Source organism: Carex rostrata, chromosome 17, assembly GCF_964058835.1.
Source record: "Carex rostrata chromosome 17, lpCarRost1.2, whole genome shotgun sequence".
NCBI classification, from domain to species: Eukaryota; Viridiplantae; Streptophyta; class Magnoliopsida; order Poales; family Cyperaceae; genus Carex; species Carex rostrata.
The window spans coordinates 3815847-3840292 of NC_135934.1; the positions used below are offsets into that span (position 1 = coordinate 3815847).

Sequence of the window (24446 nt, forward strand, 5' to 3'; positions counted from 1 at the left end):
TGAGCAGATTGAGGAGAGCATTGAAGTTGGTTTCATAAAACAACTTTTTCTCACTGTTAGCCCAAAGCTTTGCTCCGCTATATGTGACCAAGTTAAAAGGCTTGTAAGGTATAGTTACTCTCTTTGTTCTCTTCTTCCAAGTTGTATAATCATTGCGCTTATAATAAGCTTGATGTTGGTTAAGTTTAATTAAATTAAAATTATTATATTAAAGGGAAAATTTCTAGTGTACCCATGCAAATTTTTAAAATAGCCAATATCCCCATAAAAACACCATAATATCCAATATCCCCATCAAAACTTAACATTCTTGCTCCTATCCCCTTTTAATTATTTAACCTTTTATTTAATTATTTTACAAACTTGACTGACCAATATACCCTTGATTTTTTACTGGATGTATCCAGTTGAATTTCTAAAATGTTAAAATTTACACAATGATTGAACAAGAAAAGGAAAGACGCCTAGGTAATGTTTCCTCCCATCTAATAGTCATCTTCCCTCCTTTCTGTGCTAGAAAATTTCTATCCTCTAATCTGACAATTTAGTTGAAATCTATCCATTTTTTATTTTATTTTATCGTTCTTCTTCTTTTTCGTTATCTCTGCTCCACCATTCTCCATGTGCTACTACTACAACAATGAGTCTGACACTTTCCCATTCATCTTATACTAAAAAGATTAGGTAGGAAATTGGAATAGACAACGTTAATTAAGATGAGTTGCTTGGTTTTTTTTATATATATTTTCTATGGTCACTTTTGAGCCACTAAAGCATTTCAATTGAATAGATAAGAAATAGTTTGTGCTCATAGTTATACTGGTACATTCCATATCCAAGATCCAACATGAGAATCCTGAGACACAAAAGTTGCAATTCAACAATCAACACACGCCATTGAATTATAACAAATATAAGTGAAAAGTAATTGCTTGTACTTAAGTTTGTTTTAGATGTTAAATAATTTCTCTAATTTGTGTTATTTTGTAGAATTATAAGAAAAGGTACTGGATCAAAGAACATAGCATGTCTACCTAGCATCTATAAGCCACTTCAAGAAGAAATTTGATATTCTCTGATTGTCAATACGACGAGTACAACTATAAGATATCAATTCAAAATAGTAACAAAATAATCAAACTTATAATGAAACTTAAAAAGAAAACCGACACACACATAACACAAAAGAATATAAGCTAAACAGTTTGACTGAAATAGATATAGAAGGGGATATAAGCACATAAATCTAAGCCAAACTGTTCAGAGAAATGTTGGAGCTGTCGTAAGTAATCAAAGCACCTGAGATATTTGGGCTACCAATAAGAAAAACGCCATTACTGTTCCGCCTTTGTTCCCCATCTTGCCCAAAAAATAAACAAAACAAATATGCGAAATTGATCCAATATATGACTATAGTTTCGACATTTGTATGATCAGACCTTTAATTAGATCAAATGAGATCACAATCACAAAATCCGGAGGATAAAGATGTGATCAAATTCATCGCCAATGGCTTGAGCTTCATATTTTCTTTATTTTGTTGAGACACGCACCAGGGGGAACTAGGGCTAAGAATTTGTTGTGCGATCTCTAGCAAAATCTTGATTTTGCTGAGAGAGAAGCATATAAGGGTCGGAGAACTGGAGTTGAGAGTGACATGAGGGAGAAACATTTGGGTCCCTTCAGGAGAAGGGAGGAAGAAATGAATTAAATTATTAGAAATGGATACTTCCGGTTAAAATTCAGGGGTACATTAGTCATTTCTGTTTTAAAAATAATTAAATAAAATGTTAAATAATTAGAAGGGGATATAAGTAAGAATGTTAAATTTTGATGGGTATAATGGATATTATGATGGTTTTATGGGGATATTGGCTATTTCAAAAGTTTGTATGGGTACACTCAAAATTTTCCCTATATTAAAATAACTTATTGGGATGCAGTTATTTAAAAGATCCTCCATTTGGTTAGATAGCAACTACTGAACTGATTACTTAGATGGTGTATGATGTCTAACGGGAACTTTTCTAATTTCATCATATTTGTTGAGTTAGTTTGAAATGCTCATTTGTCTAATATATTTCTTAGGCGGTGCATGTATGGTAAAGTTCATCAGTGAGTAATTTCTTCTAGTATGGATTGTTTTTTTAATCTTCACATAGATATATTGTTTCAGCATTCTTTCTATAATTGTGCTTAATGAGAGAGAGAAGTCTTTAAGAGATTACATGTTTAACACTTTTCTTTTTTTCATTTTTAGATTTGCCAACTTTGGTGAGCTTTCAAGTCCTACAGATGTTGTCACCATGCATGATGTCATTGATAAATTAGATGAATTTTCTGATATCCCCGATCAGTTCAATGCTTAAACTCGGGACCATTACCCTTTAATTATAACATTTCGGAAGTTCCTTATGATGCTGGATGGAACAATTGGATCTTCTTTTTTTAATAAATTCTACTCTGACTGGGGAGTATCAATGGAACAGGGAGTTTCAAAGTCCCACACCCTACAGTCCTTGATTCAATCAAAGGAGGTCGATTTTGATAAGTTTTATGGTTCCTACTGGCCTCGTTTTAATGAGCAGGTGACAAAAAATCTGGATGCCTCAACTGTGTTTACACAAATCATTTCGCATATCAAAGGTGAATTTGGTTCTATTGAGGGTGCCATTGGGAGGGAGCAGTATGTCTTACTTTCTGAAAAGAAAATCTCTTCCCTGAGCAGTGAAATCAGGGAGAGAGTATATGGCATTTTTCTGGAATACGAGAGGAAGAAACGAAGTGAGATTTTCAATGTTGGTAAAGCCGTTGTGGCAAAGTTGGATTCCCTTCTTACGTCCTTTAGCAAGCAAACATTATCTTCCGAAACCAGAGGAAGGATCTCTCTTTCAGTGTATGAAATTATAAAATCTCTTAAAGAAACCTCAAGCTATAAAGATAACAATATCAATTTCCAGAGCTATATGTTATCAGTTGAGAAATGGTTTTGGGAGGCAATCTTTCCGTGGGACTCAAAGAATAGAGCTACACCGGGTGTTCTACCTATCATTGATTGCCCACCTGCTGCTGAGTTGGTTGATGAGTCAGTTGACCGATTTCTGAGCCGTATAAGTGGCAAGTTCACCTATGGGCAGTTAGGAAAATTGTCCATGATTCTTCTCTTGAGTGGAAAATTACCTGAAAACCAGTCTGCAAAAATCATGCAATGTACAGAAAATATGCCAGAATGGCGGGAGTTTTTTGGTTCTCTGGAAGTTTTCTTCAATAGTGGTTTTGAAAGGATATCCATGGTCATAAACTTCCAAAAATCACTTCAAGCGACATTCAATGTGGACTGGAGGTCGGAATCTGACTACATGTCTCCACATTGTTACCTGTACCTTCTAGAACTCCTTACCTTCTTTGCCTCATCTTGCCTTGGATCTGCTGGTTACATGATTACCACACGATCTGTACTTGCTGAGATCATGAAGTTAAGAGGTTGTAAGAATTTTCTGGATTCACCATTAGATCAAATGGTTCGAGGAGCTGGGAAACCATCTAATTTACCTAGCTTGTTTGAATTTATTGTATATTCTGTTAAAGAGCTTCTTTATAACAAGAGGGAGATGTGTCAATGGATAGACTCCTGCTCCCTTCCAGGAAACTTTTACCGTCAAATGGTGCTGAGATTAGCTATCATTCTGCACATGCCATATCTGAACATGAACAAGAGTTTGGATATTCATAGCGCTGGCAAGTTTCTGTCGAGCTGTAATGACATATCACGTGATTTACCAGGGCAATTTTCTAGCAAGCTCAACCAAGCCAGAAACAGCAGGGAGGGGGATCTAAGTCTCATTGCTTTTGTGAATGATTTTGCATCTGTTGGAGATCCTTTGGTCTTTATCAGCAGAAAGAAGGATAACTTTGTGTTTCCTCCATCCAATTTCTTTTCTTTTTGCTGTGACGAGATGAGGAACAAAGACCATGTCATGTCAGTTCTCTTTCCAGGAAGTACCGGCCCTGATGTTACACCATCTGTGGTGAGTTGTACTAATCTTCCATCTACCACTGCGGTAGCAGATGTAACTGAAGGTACACAAGACGGACAGGGTAATGTGGAAGACAAACTTGTGAAAGTGCTTCAAGCATTCCGACAGTGTGAAAAGGTAAAACAGTTGTATTACTGATACTTTTATTCTATTATTTTGAAGACTGGTGCACTCGTTACAACAAGGTACGTGGTACTGTACCATATCACTCCAGGCTCCATCCCTGCATGTTATGGTTTTGGTATTGTGCCTCTTGTTTGTACCTATCATGAGCTGAGCTGCATTAAATTTGTGGATCGCACTTGGACTTGCACAGAGGCTAACGACTTCTCTACCTTTTTTTTTCTGTTTTGTAGAAAGACATTGCAGGTACCATAGATGTTCTTGGTGTACTGCTCTCATGGTTTCAGGAAAATAAACCTCCCATGGGTTTCTATGATCAACTTGTTGAAGAAGCACGCAGCGTTTATGACCATTTTGAGAAGATTAATTTCCCGTAAGGATGCCAATTTCCATGTTTCACCTTATTTTACTTTTGTGAATTCACTTATTGTTTCACTTTTTTCTTATCCTGTACAATTTTATGATTTCCCAATATTGTTCTTGTGGGCCACAAATAATCTACAATATAGGTGTAGAAACTGGAAAGACAGTTATAGTGCATATATAACCTTTTTAAGAAGAAGAGTATCCTATCAAGCAGAGGCATTTTCTGCAAATAAAATATAGTAGTAGGTATAATAAGTTTTGAAGGAGCAAGTCATTATTTCTTCTGAAAATGACCCTTATCTCCGGTTGGTAAGCAAACATGCTCCCTTCCAGATTTTTTTTTCTTGCAGAAGTGGCTCTGTAGCTGAAATAACTAGTTTCCTATTGATTTTGAGAGGACAATTTGCTATTGATGGTTTACCGACCTTATATATTTTGGTGTGCTATTGACTCTTAGCAATCCAAAGCATGGATTTTTTTTCTTCAGTTATTTCAATTCAAACCAAAGAGCCTAATTGTGAAGGGTATATTGTGCCATCTTAATCCTGCTACAATTAGTCTTTATTTAGATAAATCATTTTTCTTTTGCGTGTCCACAGATCAACAATTTTTGAAGTCAACCACAAAAAAAAATGATTGATTGCGTGTTCAGAGAGAAATGTGGATAACTCCCCAAACTTTGTGGTGGTCTATTCTCAAATGACATATTAACTAATTCTCTGTTCCCACGTGAAACCACCCCTTTGGATGTCCAAGCAGAATTGAAAATTGTTCTTACCCAAGGGATAATACACCCAAATGATCTCTGAGAAATTTCCAATTCAAATGGTTTTTTACTATGTTTCCTTCTTTGGTTGTCAGGGATAAAGAAAAGTACTCTTATCCAAACCTGGAGACTCTTTATTCCTACTGGCAAGATGGTGAGGCAAAATTGAATTTGATCATAGATACACTTGTTTCCGAAAAAAGAAGTGAAGAGGCCTCAGAGAGAGATGCAAAAGATGCAGCATTGGAAGAAAGAAAGATTGTGGCTCCCACTGTTGTAGTGAAGAAAGAGGTTAAAGAAAAGGAGCTAGTCATGGATACTCCCAAGGAACTTTTCTGGGAAGAGCTTGAAGCATTCCAGCAGAGAAGTTATCGGAAGGTACATAATTAACACAAAGCACTATTTTGTTATTTATTGAAGTATAAATATTAGAGCAATATACATCTTTTTCGTTACTATTTCTCTTATGTTATGAAGGATGATTTGAAAAGCATTGCCAATCCTCTCGTGGCTGCCCTTTCGTTGTTAGATGAAAAACAATCTTTCAGAAGTTTTGATGAACATCTAATTGAAGAAATGAAAAGCGTGTACAATTCTTTTTCAGACCTACTTTCTAGGTAAGATTTCTATGGATCTGCTCTAGCATCATTTTTGCTCTTGTAATTGATCCCAGTTACCTATGCGTGTAATATATTGCCTATGTCTGATTCAGATCTTGCAGCTATAGGATATAAAATATGCACACGAATCTAAGAATCTAATTTTCCTTTTGTGCTATTCCTAATTTGTATTACAGAGGTGATCATGGCCCTACTTTGGAGGATATATATTCTCGATGGCCACATGGAGAAATAAAATTGAAACTAATTATCGACACACTATGGAGAGCTCATGGAAGAAATTTCTCTGATGACAAAGACGCTTCAGAAAGAAGACCTGTCAAAAGCAAAGTGGTTGAAGCAAATGCTGTTGCCAAAACTGGTCCGGGATCTTCTAGCAAGTCCAACATAAACGAACCAAAAGGCAAAAAAAACAAGAAGTCTAAGAAGAGAGGGAAAAAGAACTAAGGGCTAGTTTTTTTTTTTTTTTGTTTAAAAAAAACTCTATTGCATGGCTCTCTATAGAAGCTTATATTTTAATTATTACCTTTTGGAGGAGGGAAAGGGCAGTACCTCCCATTTTGGTGATGTAAATGACATTCTCTGTGACGCTATTTTGAGGATGTTTTGAAGTTACCTAATTTTTGTCAAACCGGCCAATTGTCATGAATTGTGATATGATTTTGAGGAATAAGTCTGATGGTTTATTAGTGCTTACAGAGTTGCAGAATTATGTTCGTTACAATACCAAAAAGAGCATAAAGCATCAAATGCCTTGGTCGAAATTTTCTAACTCAATACCATGCTAAGCATATAATTGTCAATTTTAACGCAGCACTAGCTCATAACATTTTCCCCAGAATAAGCTATTATTCGTGGGAGTGTATTTGTCGAAGACATTAAATAGCTTATCCGGAGATGGGTGATGCGTGATGGTGTGTGTAAGAATCTGTACTCACACAAAGAAGGGGGGAAAAAAAAAGCTAATGATTTATGATCATTGCAATAGAAGCTAATTATAATAAAAGTTTCTTTTAATATAACTATTGCAGTTTATATAAGTTAAAAGTTTTGTGAACTTTATTCATTTAATTAAGAATCTTAATTTCTTTCCGTTTTAAGTATTTAAGTAGCTTCTTAAGCCTTAAGGTAATGTTTGGTTGTTGATTAAGTTACTCTATCTTTCTAGGTACATAGATTAATTTAGAGATTCATTTTCTTCACATCTTACTCTTCATAAGAATTAATACAAGTCATCAATTTAAATTACCACACAGGATATAAAATATATAGATTAAAATGGAGTAAACAATTTAATTCACATTAACTTTTACTTCCCGATCAAACATGACCTAATATAATTCAACCAGCTAGATTTCGTCTCTAATAAGTGCAGTTTATTTAATATTATCATCGGCAATTTTTATCAACAAATTATATGGGGTTTCATAAAATATGCAGTCTTAATTACTAACAGATGGATCAAAGGCGGATCGAAAAGGTTATATAATCTAATGTCAATAAGATTTTAACTATAAATACATCTTCAAAATTATTTTACTTTGACAAAAAAAAAATGAAATCATTGTATGACATTGTGATTTTGAAATATAAATACATCTTCAAAATTATTTAAAAATGATTTTATTAACATAAAGTAACAAAATTATTTTGAACTCAAGATGGGCCTTTCCAGATAGAGATTACGCAGGGCCATCGTCTTTTCGTCCACCTCTTGGGACCTAGACTGAGACGGATGTGACAGATGAGAGTCACTCTAGAGCAGCTCAAAAGGACGGCCACAACAGCAACTACAGCTTGATGTTCGTAGGCCACAACGCTTCTCGCATTCACAATATCCCAGCCATTGATCTATTTGAGATGTACTATATGTAGGATTTATCTATTATCGTATGCTTTATCTATTTGAGATGTAATGTTTGTGGGAGGTATCTATTTTAATTTGTATTGTTTGCTTTATCTATTTGAGATGTACTGTAGGATTTTTCTATAGGGTTGATCGTTTATTTTGTATGTTTTATTTTATCTATTTTAACCAATGTAAATAACATACTAAATAACAAAAATAAAAACGACTTATTTTTCGACCCTAATTCATCCAATTACTTCTTAAAAAGAGTCTTGAACGTACATGGAACAAAAATAACTCAACTAGAATCATTCATCCTCAAAAAACTGCTTTCTGTCTCAATTTTGTCCAGGAACATGTTGTTTCGGCTATGACCAAACTATCCGCATTTGTGCGCAGCTGTTTTGACCTCGGTTTCATACAGGAACAGTTTGTTTCAGCTATGGCTGACTACCCACATTTTTGTAACTCTATTTCGGCTGTGACCGAACTACCCACTTTTCTGCACAGCTGTTTCGGCCTCAATTTTGGCCTAAAACTGTTTCTTTCGGCATGGAACTGTCTGTTTCATCTAGGAACTAGTTTTGTTTTGGCATTCACAGAACATGTTGTTCTTGAACACTTTGGTTTTTGCCAGGAACTTATTCCGAAACTTTCCGGAACAGACTTTGTTTTGGCCAGAAACTGTCTATTTTGGCCAGGACCTGTGGTAAATATTCAGAATTCCTGTCTGGTCACAAAAATTCCTTTTTACAGCCAACAAAGATTCTTCCCGCTAGATCTTTTCAGATATTTAGATTGCATTAACTATAAATACATCTTCAAAATTATTTAAAGATGGTTTTATTAACAAAAAGTAACAAAATTGTACAATAGTAGAAGGAAAAAAGTACCTATTCTGTGATTTATCGCAATAGTTATAGAAATTGGAAATGCAAACAAAACTTTTGCTCTTACTAAACATAAAAAATTTCCAAATTTTTAATTAAAATACAAAAAAAAAATCAAAATTTCAAAATCTACATTCAAGTTATTTCCAGATCTGTCCAAATCAGGCAATTATTTTTCGAATTCAGCCCCTAAATCCAAAAAATAATTTTCCGGATCTCAAGGGTCTCTTTCTGGAAAATTATTTTTCAGATTTGGTTGTTCGGAAAATAATTCTCTGATTTTTTTAAATAGAAAATGTTATGATTTATTTATTTTTTTGTATTGAAATATTACAAATATTTTCATATTTCTTTAAAAATAAATAAAATACTATATAATTGTGTTAAGAAATACTGCGACAAATAATCCGGATCAACATTTTTCAAACTGAATTTTTTGCGGTTGTAAGAAAAATTAAAATATTTTTTTGTGTGTTATTGAAGAAAATGTTTTGGATTTAAGTTATTGATTCAGGTTGAAAAATCACTTCTGAGTAAATAAAGAAAATATCGTGATCATTTTAGTATATTCAAATTGTAAGATACTTCATCTATTTTTGAAAAAAAAACCAATTTTATTTGACATTTCATAATGATTGCAAATCATTTTTTTTTTTTCAAAATAGATCGAGTACTTTAAAATTCGAATGTACTACAAGTATCACAATAATTTCTTTATTTACCTAGAAATGACTTTTGAACCGGGATCAATAACTCAAATCCAAAACATTTTTGTTCTATTCCCAATAACACAAAAAGAAATATTTTATTTTTTCTTACCATCACAAAAAATCCTATTTGAAAAATGTTGATCCGAGTTATTTGTCATAATTTTTCTAAAAAATTCAATTATGTAGTTGTTGTACCCTAAAAAAATTGAGAAATGATTATCTGGACAAAGATACCATTTAATCAGATCAAATTGATCAATTGACATGTCAATAATATGTTAAATGGTTCAAATCCACAAAATGGGAAGCAAATTCCTCAAATAAAATTCATTATTAGATTCTATACAAATAATCATGAATTTTGATATGTTATACACTTCCTAACTCAAAATGGTTGGAAAGATATGAAATTTTGAAAGTTTTGATGACATGGCATGCTCTGATTAGTGCCACGTGCCTCTGGTTACCCATAGCAATTACCCCAACCTCACTGTGTGCAAATTGGAGCGCCTAAACAAAGGTATGACAATGTGGATCCACAAGTCAGACTCTCAATGCTATTTTCGCTAAGAGGCTGAGATGGATGAGCATGGTTCATGAGTTTAAACCCTATACACCACACTGTCAATGGAATGGTCTACAGAAAATCGAGTCTACCCAAACTATTAATACAAGTTAAAACCTAGGCGCTGCGCGCTCTGACCCCTTCGATTCACATGTGCTTGGAGCACCATGCACCATGCCGCTACCCTTGCACGGTTCATTGAACACCAAGTGCAACCAAAACAAATTTAAATCAAAGGGAAACAGAACTGCCGCTCTGAGTGACTGACAAGTGGGACCTGTACCTTTGATTCCTCCCTCTTCACTGCTTCATCTTGTCATGGCCGGAAATGGAAGCTGAAAATTCGAGGAAATGAAAGGAGCTCAGTGCAAGCCTTGACCTAAGAATGAAAGGGGGTTGTATTCTCTCTTCTCTGTCTAAAACTCTATTTGAAATCTCTCTCTCACAAGCTTCAATTACGGCCGAGAATGGGATGAAATGGAAATTTAGAACTCGAGTTATATGTCAGATTGAGACTCGAGACTCAACCGGCTAGCTAAATATGAGTAGGCGATGCCATTTAACATGCCAATTCAATGTGAAATGCAAAGAAGCAAGTCGCAGCACACAAGGCCATAAAGTCAGTGCACAAGATGCCAAATCCCCATGGACACGTGTTAAAAGGGTTTGGGGTTAGGCCAAAATGGAAGAATCTTCTCCTGCACAATGGGAGCGCGCATTTCATCATGCCCTTTTCACATGGCAGTAAACCAAGGGCTATGATGCCATTTGATGTTTTCAATGCAATCCAAAGGTTCAAAAGCATCCAACAAAGGATTGGTGATCTGTCTAAATGCAATAAGGTGATCCCCTGCCTTGATGGCACATAATATGAAGATGATACATCTTTGCCCTTGATCAAACACTTGATGTGCAAGATGGAAGACACATCACCAATGCCTAAACCCTAAACCTGATGTTTGCCTATATAAAGGCACCTATACCCATGTTCAAATGCAAACGCATATACCATATACCCCTGTTAGGTTAGACATATAGTTCAAAGCCTTGAAATTCTTGTAATTTGGCTCTTCAGAGGCAATTTTATTCCCTTTTCTCTGTAGCAATCCTTTGAAATAGGTAATTGAAGTTCAAAAGATGTAAGGCCTTCATAAGCCAGTGCGATGTATATACATTTTCATGAATAAAGATCTTTCTTTGCCATTTTCTTGCATTTTCTTTACTGTTATGCACTGTTCTTAGTTCCTTTGTTGCATTTTTCTTCTTTTTTTTGTTTCTAATGTCTTTTAAATGATAAAAGTGAAGGCTTGTGAATTATCTAGGTTCTTTCTATGAAGAACTAAGGATATACAAGCCTAATGATCATAAAAATATCATTTCTTTTGTATTTTCTGTTTTAAAACATAATAAAACGATATAAAATGTTATTTTAGTGTATTTTAATATCTTTTTTGCCATTTATACTTATTTGCAACTTTCAACAAAAAATATAAAAAGATATGTATATAAAAGTGTTTGAAAACCCTTTTTCTGCCTCTCTTTTGAATTTTCCTTCATACCAGATCCTTTAAACCCTTCTAAAATGATCAAGTAGTGAAAATATAGGAATTGAGCCAGCTAGTATCCTCCTACATCAGATCTATGAGGTTATTTTGGTTTTAAAAGGGCTTTAAAAAATCTAAAATCATGTTTTCAATGAACAAGGGTTGATGAAGTTGAGCCAGTTGATATTCTTAATCAATTTCTTTCAAATTTGACCTGTTTTGCAAAGAAAAGAGGTGTTATGCTGCCAAAATCAGCAAAAATGCCTCTTTTAAACCCTTTCTTTGCAAAATAGTGAGAAGATGAGGTCAAAGATGCAAATAGACAATAGTTATGCTGCCAAAATGTCATTTGTATTCTTTAAACTATGATTCTTCAATGACATTGTCCAATTCATGTGAAAATACATGTTTAAAACATGATTTTCAGCAGTTTCAGAGGCTTTTATGCTCAACTGTTAGCATAGATAGTCTCCAAATGTTTTAAAATGATGCTTTGATGATATTTTGATGCTTTATTCTATTTTGATTGGTTGCTAGTACAGTACATTGGCTTTAAAGCCTTTAAAAACTTGTTTTGAACCTAACCTGATCTCTGTCTATGCGTATGACATCTTTACTTGACCTCGATCTGGTATGGTACCAAGTATTGACTCAGGACCTACATGTGGTACATTGGCTATCAATGCAAGGAAATACATCAAGATGCCCTAATTGCACTGTTCTAGTAAACTGGTCAATGCAGACCAGAATAGGGATCAAATTGTAAAATAAAATTCATAGTTGGATAGAGCATTAAAAACACACACAAGATAGACTCAAACTTGACATTTTTTCTGATTTTTCTACAATAAGATATGAATTTTCAAAGTTCATCTTTTAAAAATACAAAAATGTTGATTTTACTGTCAAAATGACAGTTCATGCCCTTGACAGTAATTAAATATGTGCCCTGGCTGCGAGTAATTACTGTCAAAATGACTCCCACGTAAAAAGCTCACTAATTCTGCTAAAAAATTCCAAATTGGACATTATGTTCCCACCCCACAGATTGTAAGTAAACTAATTACAAGATATACATTTCCCTCGCAGACATTTGTCCTTCTCATTTTATAGTACCAACTACCACTTTCTTCTCCTACCATGACCCATTAGGAGATTAAAAGAAAGAAGAAAAAAGAAAATTTCCCGAGTCGTTTAATAGCGGCAAAATGAAAGTTAGTGACTTGATGAGAGTAAGAAAAATCGAAGTTAAGGCGATCTTAAGGGGTTCCAATCGATGGCTAGGATGTACACAAGACTCGCAGCCATGCCAAAGAAAACTTGAACTCGTGGGGTAAATGATATAATAATAACTATGCATTAGTCTACCGGTTGATGTGCAATTGATATTACTGTATTTTTATGTGATACGTGATATGGCAGTTGAGACTTCATAATAATAACAGTGCATTAGTTCATATATATAAGACCTGATAATCATTTCATGGATGCACGAACCTTTTGCCTACTTGATTATGTGGATTGTTGTTATAGTATATTCTTATGGAGTGAGGCTATGATACTATGCAAAGCACATATCAATCCACACTATGGATTCATATCTCTATTTTCGTAGTTCAAACAGTCGATCTAAACCGTTCAACATGATCTCTATATGAAAATGTAGTCTGATTTTACTTCTTTTTTTTCTTTTGTTTTGGAATTTTGTTACTATATTTTTAGATAGGTTAAAAATTACTATTTTGGACGGTCTAAATTTTTTAAATTAGGTGATTTTAAAAAAATCTAAAAAAATATAAAGTTTGATTTACAAGTACATTTTCATATGCAGATCATATTGAACGGACAGATCAACTGTTCAGACTTCGAAAATGAAAATATGGATTCATAGTTCGGATTGATGTGCACTTAGCAAAGGAACATAGACTCACTCTTTCTCTTTGTGTATATTTGTTTTGTGGTTTATGTCCGAGATAGTTTTTTTTGGGGAGAATTGGTTCCATGCCACTCCAAAAGTTGAAAATTAGGAAAATGTCACCCCAAAACATGAAATTAGTTATTCGCCACTCTAAAGTCATCAAATTTATCAAATTGCCACAATTATACAAATTTCATACCTTTTTAATTATAAAATAATCTATATATAATTTATTTTGAGATATATTTTGGTATTTTCAATTTTACCCTTTATTTCATCCTCTTCACACACCAGATCATTCCCTTGAATCATTTCATGAGCACTGCTTCTTCCTCAATGGATCCTCCTCCAGTTCTTCTTCCACCCTCGTCCTCCAATCCGCGCAATCGGTCTCCGCGCGATCACTGACCATGCATCAGCAGCCCAGAATCGGCACAATCAGTCCCCTTTGCCGATTGTTCGGTGCGCAATCGACAGACCATGGATCGGCAACGCCTCTTTAGAACCTCTGGAAAATACTGAGACAACAATTTCTAGAAATGCCCCATGGACGTAATCTTGGTTGAGGTCCAGCCTGGTGATTTCTCCTCTTACAACCTCATGTCTGTCGCCATTCGACTCAAAAAAGCTAGGGAAGGCACTCTGTATCAGCTGCTCCATTTTATAAAGGGGCCCACTTGGACCTTTAGGTGATTTGAGAACAGCTGGGGGTTGCAGCCGCAAGGGGGAAGAGTGCATGGCAATAAGTTGTTGAGCCATGGGCTTGCTCGGGAACGAATGTTTCATGAGAAACTTCAATCCGAGGAGAGAATCATGTGTCACTTGAAGGCTGAGGGTCCCATTATACGAATTAATCAACTGCTTCTCAACACTAAAGAGTTCAAGTGCCTCAGCTTTTGCGGGGAGGGATTGTGGATAGAATATGTGAATGCAGTCCCCATCAAAATCTGCACCAAATGGAGAGCAGATTAACGGGTTAATCTTCCCCATGATTTCTTCTAAACTGGCGGAGAGGAGAAGAGGTATGGAGGGGAGATGAGAATCATGAGATTACCAATTTCAATCGCCATTTTATTGGAATGATGAGGGGCATTATTGTCAGCATGATTAATTTTAATATTTTTATAATATAATTATAGGAGTAAAGCTAGCGTGTGACATGCTCACCAAGAAAGTTTGGTGAGCATAACTCCAAAAGTATATCGGATCGACGTCAAATGCCAAATCCAAACCGTTGAAATCCATATACTTCATGAGTGATGCATATACATGCAAAATTTTGAAAGTTTCGAGTTTATTTGCTACACGGTCAAGTGGTCAAAGAAATAATAAAAATTGAATATATAAAATAACTTATAATAAAATGTTCATTTCTTTGACCACTTGACCGTGTAGCAAATAAACTCGAAACTTTCAAAATTTTGCATATATATGCATCACTCATGAAGTACATGGATTTCAACGGTTTGGATTTGACATTTGACGTCGATCCGATATACTTTTGGAGTTATGCTCACCAAACTTTTTTGGTGAGCATGTCACACGCTAGCTTTACTCTAATTATAGAATAATACAGTATAGATGGCAATTAGTTAAATAAAAAGGTTTTGTAGTGGCATTAAACTAATTTCATGTTTTGAGATGATATTTTTCTAATTTTCAACATTTGGAGTGACATTAAATCAATTCTCTCTTTTTTGTAATGCAATTGTTGCGATAAGGTGATGACAAGGGACGATAATAAATATTACCGTCGTATGCAAAAAAAAAAGAAAAAGAAAGGAAAACTGTGAGATATTTCAGCTCAGATATTTCTACCGGTATTGGTACCATATATCATATATTATTAATATTGTATGAGTTAAAATTGAATAGATGAATCCTGCGGGTATTATTTAGCTTTTATTTTCAGATAGACAAAGTAATATAAACTTTCGTGATCTAATTTGCTGACAAGATTATCCAGTTGTAGTAGATGCCAGCTGGTATTTCCAAATAAGGTACCTTTAAAATTAGGAATGCTTTCAGCGTGGGCTTTTAGGGTGTCTTTGTATTTTATCTTGTCAAATTGCAGATGTCCATTATTTTATCCCAACAATTTCACAAACTAGGATGGGTACATTGTATAAAGAATAAAGTGTTGTAAAAAATGATCGACCAGTAGTTGGTAATAATCAAACTGTTATAAATTTTTTTGACTAATTGATTTATTATTACTGATTAGAGCCAATTTTTATTTTATTTTTGATTAATTGCTTAACGGTATTCTATCCGTTCGACGAATACATACCATTATTTACAACACTGATATATACTGTGTGATCATTATTAGATGTTTCTGAGCCTGTATGTAGTTCCATTTTGCATTTTGCATTTGCGGTGGTTTTTTAGATGTCAAGTAAATGCAAAATGGAAAGTTCTATACTTGACATCTAATAGTTTGGATCAACTGTTTGAACTTTGAAAATCGGAAAATCAAGTCGTTTGTTCCGGAGACTAGGAAAAAAACACCGAAATTTTTATAAATACCCAAAACAAATATAAAATTACGGAATCTACCCACTGTTTGAATGAAATTCGAAAAATACCCAATCCGATTATCCAATAACCGGATTTGTGACAAATTTCCAGTTAATGAATTCCAAGACTCAAAACAATATATCCGGTTAATGGTTAACCGGAAAGTTGTATTTTTTTTAAAATAAAAAATAACATATCCGATTAATGGTTAACCGGAAAGTTGTATTTTTTTTTTTTAAAAAAAACAACATATCCGGTTGGAAATTTGTACTTTTTTATTTTTTTTTAAAACATAATTTTTTTTATTATTTTTATTTTTTGTATTGAAATATTAGAAATGTTGAATATATTTTTTTTAAAATAGATGGAACACAATATAATTTGATTTATTAGGACTGCAACAAATAACTCAGATTAATATTTTTCAGGCCGGATTTTCGCGGCTGTAAGAAAAATTAAAATATTTCTTTATGTGATATTGGGAAAAAATAAAAATGCTTAGATTCTGAGTTATTGATCCCGGTTCAAAAGTCACTTCTATGTAATCTAGAAAATATTGTGATCCTTCTAGGACATTTAATTTATGAAAAGTTGTATCTATTTTGAGAATTCTTTTGAATAACAATTATTAAATAACTTAAAGTTTTTGTTTTTCTTCAAAATTAGATACAACTTTTCATAAATTAAATGTCCTAGAAGGATCACAATATTTTCTAGATTACATGGAAGTGACTTTTCAACCGGGATCAATAACTCAGAATTTAAGCATTTTTTTTCCAATAACACATAAAGAAATATATTAATTTTTCTTACAGCCGCGAAAAATCTGACCTGAAAAATATTGATCCGGGTTATTTGTTGCAGTTTTTCTAATAAATCAAATTATATTGTATTTCATCTATTTTTAAAGAGAAATATTCAACATTTATAATATTTCAATACAAAAAATAAAAAAATAAAAAAAATAATGTTTTTAAAAAAAATAAAAAAGTACAAATTTCCAACCGGATATGTTGTTTTTTCAAAAAAAAATAAAATACAACTTTCCGGTTAACCATTAACCGGATATATTGTTTTGAGTCCAGGAATCCATTAACTGGAAATTTGTCACAAATCCGGTTATTGGATAACCGGATTGGGTATTTTTCGAATTTCATTCAAACAGTGGGTAGATTCCATAATTTTATATTTGTTTTGGGTATTTATAAAAATTTCGGGAAAAAACGCTTTGGACTTAGCAAAATGCAAAATATTATTGTAAATTTTCATTGTTTGAAAAATACTTGTAAGAAAATTCTTATGAATCCTTTAAAAAAAAAAGTTTGTACTTGTCCTGCTATCATCATTAATAATAATAGAGCAAAATCATCAATTTAACTTCATATCTCGTTACAACCGAAAGAAAAAAGAATAGAGGTTCGTCATATCAAATAATAAGATGAAAAACATAATGCTATCAAAAAGTAAGATTAAAAAGAATAAAATCTTAGCTTTGCATATATGCATAATCTTATAGGAGTAAGACTTGGGTGCAATTGATAGCATAAGGTCATCCGTACTATGACCTCAAAAATCTATCGTATAAATTTCAAATTTCGATTTAAGTATATAGCTCAATAAATTGGTTATATAATAAACTTGTAGAATACTAAATTTTACTTTTTTTGAATTGTTTTTACTATTTTTTATGATTTATGAAAGATGGTAAAAAAATTGCCTCAAAATAAAAGAAAATTATCAATATTTTAGGCCAATTTTTGCCATCGTTCATAAAACATAAAAAATAGTATTCTACAAGTTTATTATATAACCAATTTATTGAGCTACTTAAATCGAAATTTGAAATTTATACGATAAGTTTTTGAAGCCACAGTACGGATGACCTTATGCTATCGATAGCACCCAAGCCTTACTCATCTCATAGTCTGTATATGTGTATACAAATATGTGTCTATATACACGTGCAAAAAATCTTTTCATTAAATACGTTTTCTTTTTATTGAAGGTCTAAAACTTAATTATAACTTTTTTTTTCTTATGATGGGATTTATCATACATGTAATTATTTTTTTAATACCAAAAAGTATAAAGAGATTATTCATTAGAAATTAAATTCCCTGTATGGAGAGAGAGGTGATGAGTTTTGCATGATATATCATACAATTGTTACTTTATTCAATTTTTATATACTTAATACCAAAAAGTATTAAAAGATTCTTCATTAGAAATTAGTAGGCGAGAAAATTGCCTGTATGGAGAGAGAGGTGATGAGTTTTGCATGATATATCATACAATTGTTACTTTATTCAATTTTTATATACTATATCTTATGGATTGTGCAAACAATTCGAACTATCAAATAAGTCTACTTTAGATTTTTCTTAAACAAATATTTAACATAAAGATGTATCGTTATTATATTATTAATTTGATACATGTTTTGATATTATCTAATTAGAAATCAGAGAAAATCAACAAAGATTAGTTGTTTTGATACTCAAATCTTTACTAATTTTTTTTTTAAGAAGAGATTTTTCTCCTTCTCAGAATCAATCTTGAAATGATAAAATGAATATAGAGTCGAGATCAGATAAAAGGGGAAGAAATAAAATCAAATTCACCTAAAAAAGAATGACAACTTAGTTTAATTCTCTCTATTTTACTATACTTGTTTACAAAAGGTTTCTTATCCTTATGTGAAGATTGACATGAAGGCCTACTATTACCAGAATCCATCTTGAAAGAGTTTACATTACAATACGATCAAAATCCTCTGAGTAAAGCAAATGATAATTTTAGATTTGGACCGTGCAATTAGAAGGACTGGCCTAGATTAGCCCGGAATCTAATCGGACGGTCAGTTTGTTAATGTAGAGGATGCTATCTTGGCTTAAAATTGAGCGTGTTAGATATAAAAATTTAAAGATTCGGTCAATTTTGGGCCCAAAAATGTATTTTATTAGAAATATCTCAAGGCCTAGTATGTAACTTATTCGGAATATAAATATGAATTTTAAGCTGAGAATACAAAATCTAAGTTTATAAAAAAATAATTAACATGTCACAATGAAAATAACTAGATTAATAAAAAAATTAGTGAAGTCGGAAAAAAAAAAAGGAGAAGCACCAATCTGCAATATTATTCAAATCTAAAAAAAAAAAAAATAGTATAAAGAAAATGTGAAAAAAATGAGATGGAAATGCTTTCACAAGTGTTGCAAATAGACCCTGTTTAGTTTATTTTGAATATTGATCTGAATTCATAATGTTTTCTTCTTTCAATATATTCAGTGCAGCTTTGTTCAAAATTTTGTGATCCGTTGATGTGGTTGATATGGTTGATATGGTTAATGTAATTGAATTTTGGTGTAAATGGTATAATAATAAAATGCAAATTGAATATTTGGATTTTTAATACAATATTTCTTTATGTTTAATATTTTTGGTTTATATGTTGGAGATAGTTTTCTGTAAATTTTTGTTAACTTAAATGATATACTGAGCACAAGCTTCATGCAGTTCCAGCACAGTATCCTTTATTGCCTCCTCAAGTTTGATTTTTGACCAAGATTTTTCTACCCAAACTTGCATTTTATGGTTAGTACTCCCTTGTCTAAAGTTAAAATTTTAACTTAATAACAGTTAAGAAAAGTATTTGGAGTGTAGCCACTTTTACTATTTTGACCATGTTCATCAACTATTTGTCTTATAAAAGATGATGGGCCTTTACTTTAATTTCTTTGAGGTAACATGCAACTTGTTTCATTCATTTCAGATGTCATAATTACCTTATTTTCTTTTGTTTAGATAATTAAGCCCTTTGTAAGTAATATTTAGAATCCAGATCATGGGGGTATGTCATATGTGCATAGTCTAATTCAGTGTTTCTCATTTGTTTTAAAATTTATTAAAAATTACAGAAGGGAGAAATATGTGTAGATATATTGAAGAATGCGTGGAGCCCTGCGTAAAGATTTACCATGGGCTATTGAATGGTCTGATTAATTATTTAGATTTCTAACATGAAAATATGAATTCAGGATTCAAATATGCTCCTTTTCTACAGAAAAGGAGAGCACCCTTCTATTTTTCCATCCGAACCGTTGAAAATCGATCACACGGCTTCAATTACATATAATTCATTTTAATAGATTATATTGATATAAAAGAAGAAAAGTAATTAAAGTCGTGTGATCGATTTTCAATGGTTCAGATGGAAGAATAGAATGGTGCTCCTTTTTTTAAGAAAAAGAGCAGATTTGAATCCATAAATTCATAGTTCAGAACTTCAGATTGATGTGCACTTTGCAAAGTATCATAGACTCACTTTTTATTTATGTGTATACTAGATTATATGTATGTATTTTACAAAAAAAACCTAAATTATATACAATTTTTAAAATTACGATAGTCACTAAGTATCTATGGACAAATTCACCCGATGACAAAACCAACAATAATAAATTCGCAGATTTTAATTATTTTCTTAACATTAATTTTTTGTGTGAATATTAAATAATTAGATCATATCTGACCTTTATAAAAAAAAAAAAACTTAATATTAGTCACTGCATTTTAACTTAACCTCTCCAATTTGCTGATGCCTTCCTAGTTTGACATAAATGGAGAAGATGAACAGCTCCGTCGCTTCAGTTCAGTTTCTTGGTTCTAGCTCCTTCCCGAAATTTTTATTAATAGAAAATATATTAAATAAATATGGAAATTAGAGAACGCTTTTGCATTTTATCGAAATATAGGGAAACCGTTATGGTTTATTGCGGCCTCTGGCCGTTATGGTTTATCACGGCCAGCATACCCATTCTAACTGAACCGCGCAAGAAAAAAACCGGAAAAAAAAACCATGGCCGTTACTATCTATCACGGCCAGAGGCAGAAAGAAAGAAAAAAAAAAAAAGGCTGGCCGTGATAACCCATCACGGCCATAGGTTAAACAAATTTTTTTTTTTTTTTTTCTTCTGACCTGGCCGTTACTGTTCATCACGGACAGAGATTTTTTTTTTTTTTTTTCTCTGGCCGTTCTAATCTATCACGGACAGAGTTTTTTTTCCCGTTTTTTTTATGGTTCAATTAGAATGGTTAAGCTTGTTAATTAGGTGCTAACTCTGGCCGTGATAAGCCATAACGGCCAGAAGCCGTGATAAATCATAACGGTTTTTATATATCTGAATAAAACGCAAAAGCGTTCTCTAATCTCGATATTTATTTAATATATTTCCTATTAATAAAAATTTCGGTAGCTCTTTCTCTTCACCCTTTAATTAAGCTCCTTTTTCCAACAAGAATTGAAAAGCCTGTGCGCGTCCTTTCGCGTCTTTTTGGAAAACACAGTTGAAGTCTTAAAGACTAAGAAACCAAGGAATACCAAAGGTCATATATACGGTTGAATTATTAGGATTTTAATTAGTTAAATATCATCATTGTACAATGGAAAAATTTATAATATTTGAGAAAAGAAAAGATGAATAAGAAGAAAAACTCTTTTATAACATAATTCAATTTTTATGCACGGAATATTTTTCTCGTAATATAAATCATCAACAATGGATTTGGTTAATATGCTATGGGTTGCATAGAGGCCTCCCGTGCTACGGTTTAATATTCGACTTTTCAAAATTCTAACGGTCGATCCGAACCGTTCATCTTGTTCTTCATATTAATATGTGTTTGAAGACCAAATTTTACATTTTTTGGAAATTTTTTACTATTTTTTTAGATTTATTGAATATCGCTGTTTTTTATGGTCCAGATTTGTCTGAAAAACAGCGATTTTCAATAAATCTAAAAAAATAGTAAATTTTTTTCAAAAAATGTAAAATTTGGTCTCCAAACACATATTAATATGGAGAACAAGATGAACGGTTCGGATTGACCATTAGGATTTTGAAAAGTCGAATATTGAGCCGTAACACGGAAGGTCTCTATGCAACCCATAGCACCGTAGCCAAGTCTATCAACAATAACCAGTGTTTTAAATAGCGCGCTATAGCGTTTTCCGACCAAAAAAGCTATGGCGCTATGCCCAAATAGCGCCGCTATAGCACGCTATTCCGCGCTATAGCGCCGCTATTTGAGCATAGCGCGATTTTTTTAACCCGTACGCTATTTCGCGATAAACGCTATTTAAACCATTGACAATAACCAATGCAACAAATAATCGTAATTTTAAGAAAAATATAATTATTTATATTATCATACGCTAGGCGAAGCAGCATGAAGAATTCCAACACACAATCTAACCTTCTTCTTTTATTTGTAGGAAATATATACAAGAAATAAGATATCAGTATTCCAAATATATATCTTTTTTCTCTTCCGTTTTCCTAATTTCTCTTATTTTTTCATTCGAATAAAAAAGAAGAAGAGGGGGCACTGAAAAAGGGCAACCACAAATGGAGTTTGAAAAAAAAAAGTACAAATGTTGAGGAAACTAAAAAGGTTATGATTTAATTAACGAATTTAATATGTCATGTTATGTATTATTTTATTTTTTTCTAAAAAGTGTTATTTAATTAAATAGTAAGGTCTCAATAATTTTTTTTAGATGCATCAAAAAGGAAACTGGAAAAAAAAATAAACTATTTTTAATTAAGAGAAAGTTAATGCATACCAAAAAGCAATAGAAAGACCTAGTCGATTTGTTTATTAATCGAAAATAAAATAAAATAAAATCACGAAAGAAGATTGTTTTGCTGAAAAATCAAAATATAGGAAAAACGGAATGGTTTATCCCGTCCGACACTATAGTTGGACGGGATAAAACAACTTGTCTGTTACTGTAGTTTTTTTAGTTTTTTTTTAATTCTCTTATACAAAAGTGCTACCGGTCCAAATTCAAAAAAATTGCATTTGAATCTTCGAACTAAATAACTCAGTAAATTCGTTATATATTGAACTTGTAGAATACTAATTTTTACTATTTTTGAATTTTTTTTACTATTTTTTATGATTTATGAAATATGCCAAAAAATAACCTAAAAATAAAAGAAAATTGCTACTATTTTAGGCAATTTTTAGACAGCTTTCATAAATCATAAAAAAATAGTAAAAAAATTCCAAAAATAATAAAAATTGGTACTCTACGAGTTCAATATATAACGAATTTACTGAGCTATGTAGTTTGAAGTTTCGAATGCAATTTTTTAAAATTTGGATCGATAGCACTTCTGCCGAAGTGCTACCGAAAGCATATTAGTCACTCTATATATATGTGTATAGAGTAGAACTAGGGTGTTCTTAAGCTCACCAAACTGTTTGGTGAGCTTAACTCTAAAACCCATCAAATTGATTTCAAATGACGATTCTGAATCATTGGAACCCGTCTATCTTACGTGTGATGCGTCTACATGTAAAATTTTTAAACATTAGAATTAGTTTAGTATAAAGTCAATTGGTCAAAATTAGAAGATTAATAAATTAATTTTAGTGCATTCATTTTTTGAATTTTTTTTGACCGCTTGACTTTATACTAATTTAATACGAATGTTTAAAATTTTCACATGTAGACTCATCACTCGTAAGGTAGGCGGATTTCAACGGTTTGGATTCGTCATTTAAAACATATTTGATGAATTTTAGAGTTAAGCTCACCAAAGTGAACTCTATGTGTAGAGTATATATATATTGCTACAGTGCTATACCGGATAATCTATCCCGTCTAATAATTTTTTTTTCTAATTAGCCGGATTAATGATTTAGATAAGCGGGTCAAGACAAAAAAATTTTGTACTGTCACATGATAATATTTTCTGTATTTCAATTTTTCAGCAAAACAATCTACATTCGCTATATTTTATTTTATTTTATTGTATTTTCGATTAATAAAAAAATCGAAAAGAACATAGTACATTTCAAAAGAGAAAACTAATTGCGGTTTGAGGTTCACTTTAAAGATTCCCCTCCTAAATGCGTCATCTCTTTTCATCAGCTTTGCTTCTCCGAGAAGAAACAATTAACCTTTAAAACAAAGAAAAAAGAAACAATTAACCTTTTCTTCGCAGAGAAGAAAAAAGAAAGGCGAAAATTGAAGTGGCATGCTACTGTGTGTGATAGCACCTCAAACGCTTTGTTCCCTTGTTTGTTTTGTTTGATCATTTCTCAACTAAGCGCATTCATGGATGAAATAATTCTTTCTTGGAAAATTGAAGACATATGCAACCAAAACCTTTACAAAGATCAGGTAATTTTTCTTTTTGAATGTTGAGAATCTGATAACATTTGCAATAAATTCTGAAGTGTGCGGGAAGCCTACTTTGATTCTTATTTAAATATTTGCAATAAATTTAAGAAATGCTACAATATCCAGCATAAATTGAAAATTTGCAATACATTTTAGCACATTCCATATCAAGACAGTTGCGTTGGACAAGGGGATTTAGAGGATTTTGAAATAAGTTCCATGTCATTTTGTTTATTTTGGGAAAATGCACATTTTGAAACATAAGTTGCAAAAAAAAGTACATTTATAATTAAACCTCTTTTAACATTTGGTTTGATTTCATAAACAAGATGCATATTTCT

The 24446-nt window shown here is 32.4% G+C and overlaps 2 protein-coding genes across 3 annotated transcripts in view; both read left to right on the forward strand.

Moving 5' to 3' along the window:
* Positions 1-24446, forward strand: part of LOC144568004 (uncharacterized) — a 55442-nt gene that overhangs the window by 6162 nt on the left and 24834 nt on the right. Inside the window, exon 1 of one of the 2 annotated variants that reach the window (XM_078318218.1) lies at positions 23971-24105. The exons of the other annotated variant lie outside the window; for it this stretch is intronic. Coding sequence (XP_078174344.1) covers positions 24040-24105 — 66 coding nt within the window. The 5' untranslated portion in view covers positions 23971-24039. Of the gene's footprint in view, positions 1-23970; positions 24106-24446 lie in introns of those variants that run through there. 2 annotated transcript variants of the gene reach the window in all.
* Positions 2377-6537, forward strand: LOC144568005 (uncharacterized). Its single transcript, XM_078318220.1, has 5 exons — positions 2377-4154; positions 4394-4533; positions 5388-5670; positions 5770-5909; positions 6089-6537. The coding sequence occupies exons 1-5, from the start codon at positions 2415-2417 to the stop codon at positions 6357-6359; spliced, it is 2574 nt and encodes an 857-aa protein (XP_078174346.1). The 5' UTR covers positions 2377-2414; the 3' UTR covers positions 6360-6537.

What these genes read in the sequence shown, in the direction of transcription:
- LOC144568005 (XM_078318220.1), top strand. Translation starts at nt 2,415, where the DNA reads ATGATGCTGGATGGAACAATTGGATCTTCTTTTTTTAATAAATTCTAC. An exon ending in CATTCCGACAGTGTGAAAAG is followed by an intron (nt 4,155 to 4,393) that starts GTAAAACAGTTG and finishes TCTGTTTTGTAG; the next exon opens with AAAGACATTGCAGGTACCAT. An exon ending in AGCAGAGAAGTTATCGGAAG is followed by an intron (nt 5,671 to 5,769) that starts GTACATAATTAA and finishes TATGTTATGAAG; the next exon opens with GATGATTTGAAAAGCATTGC.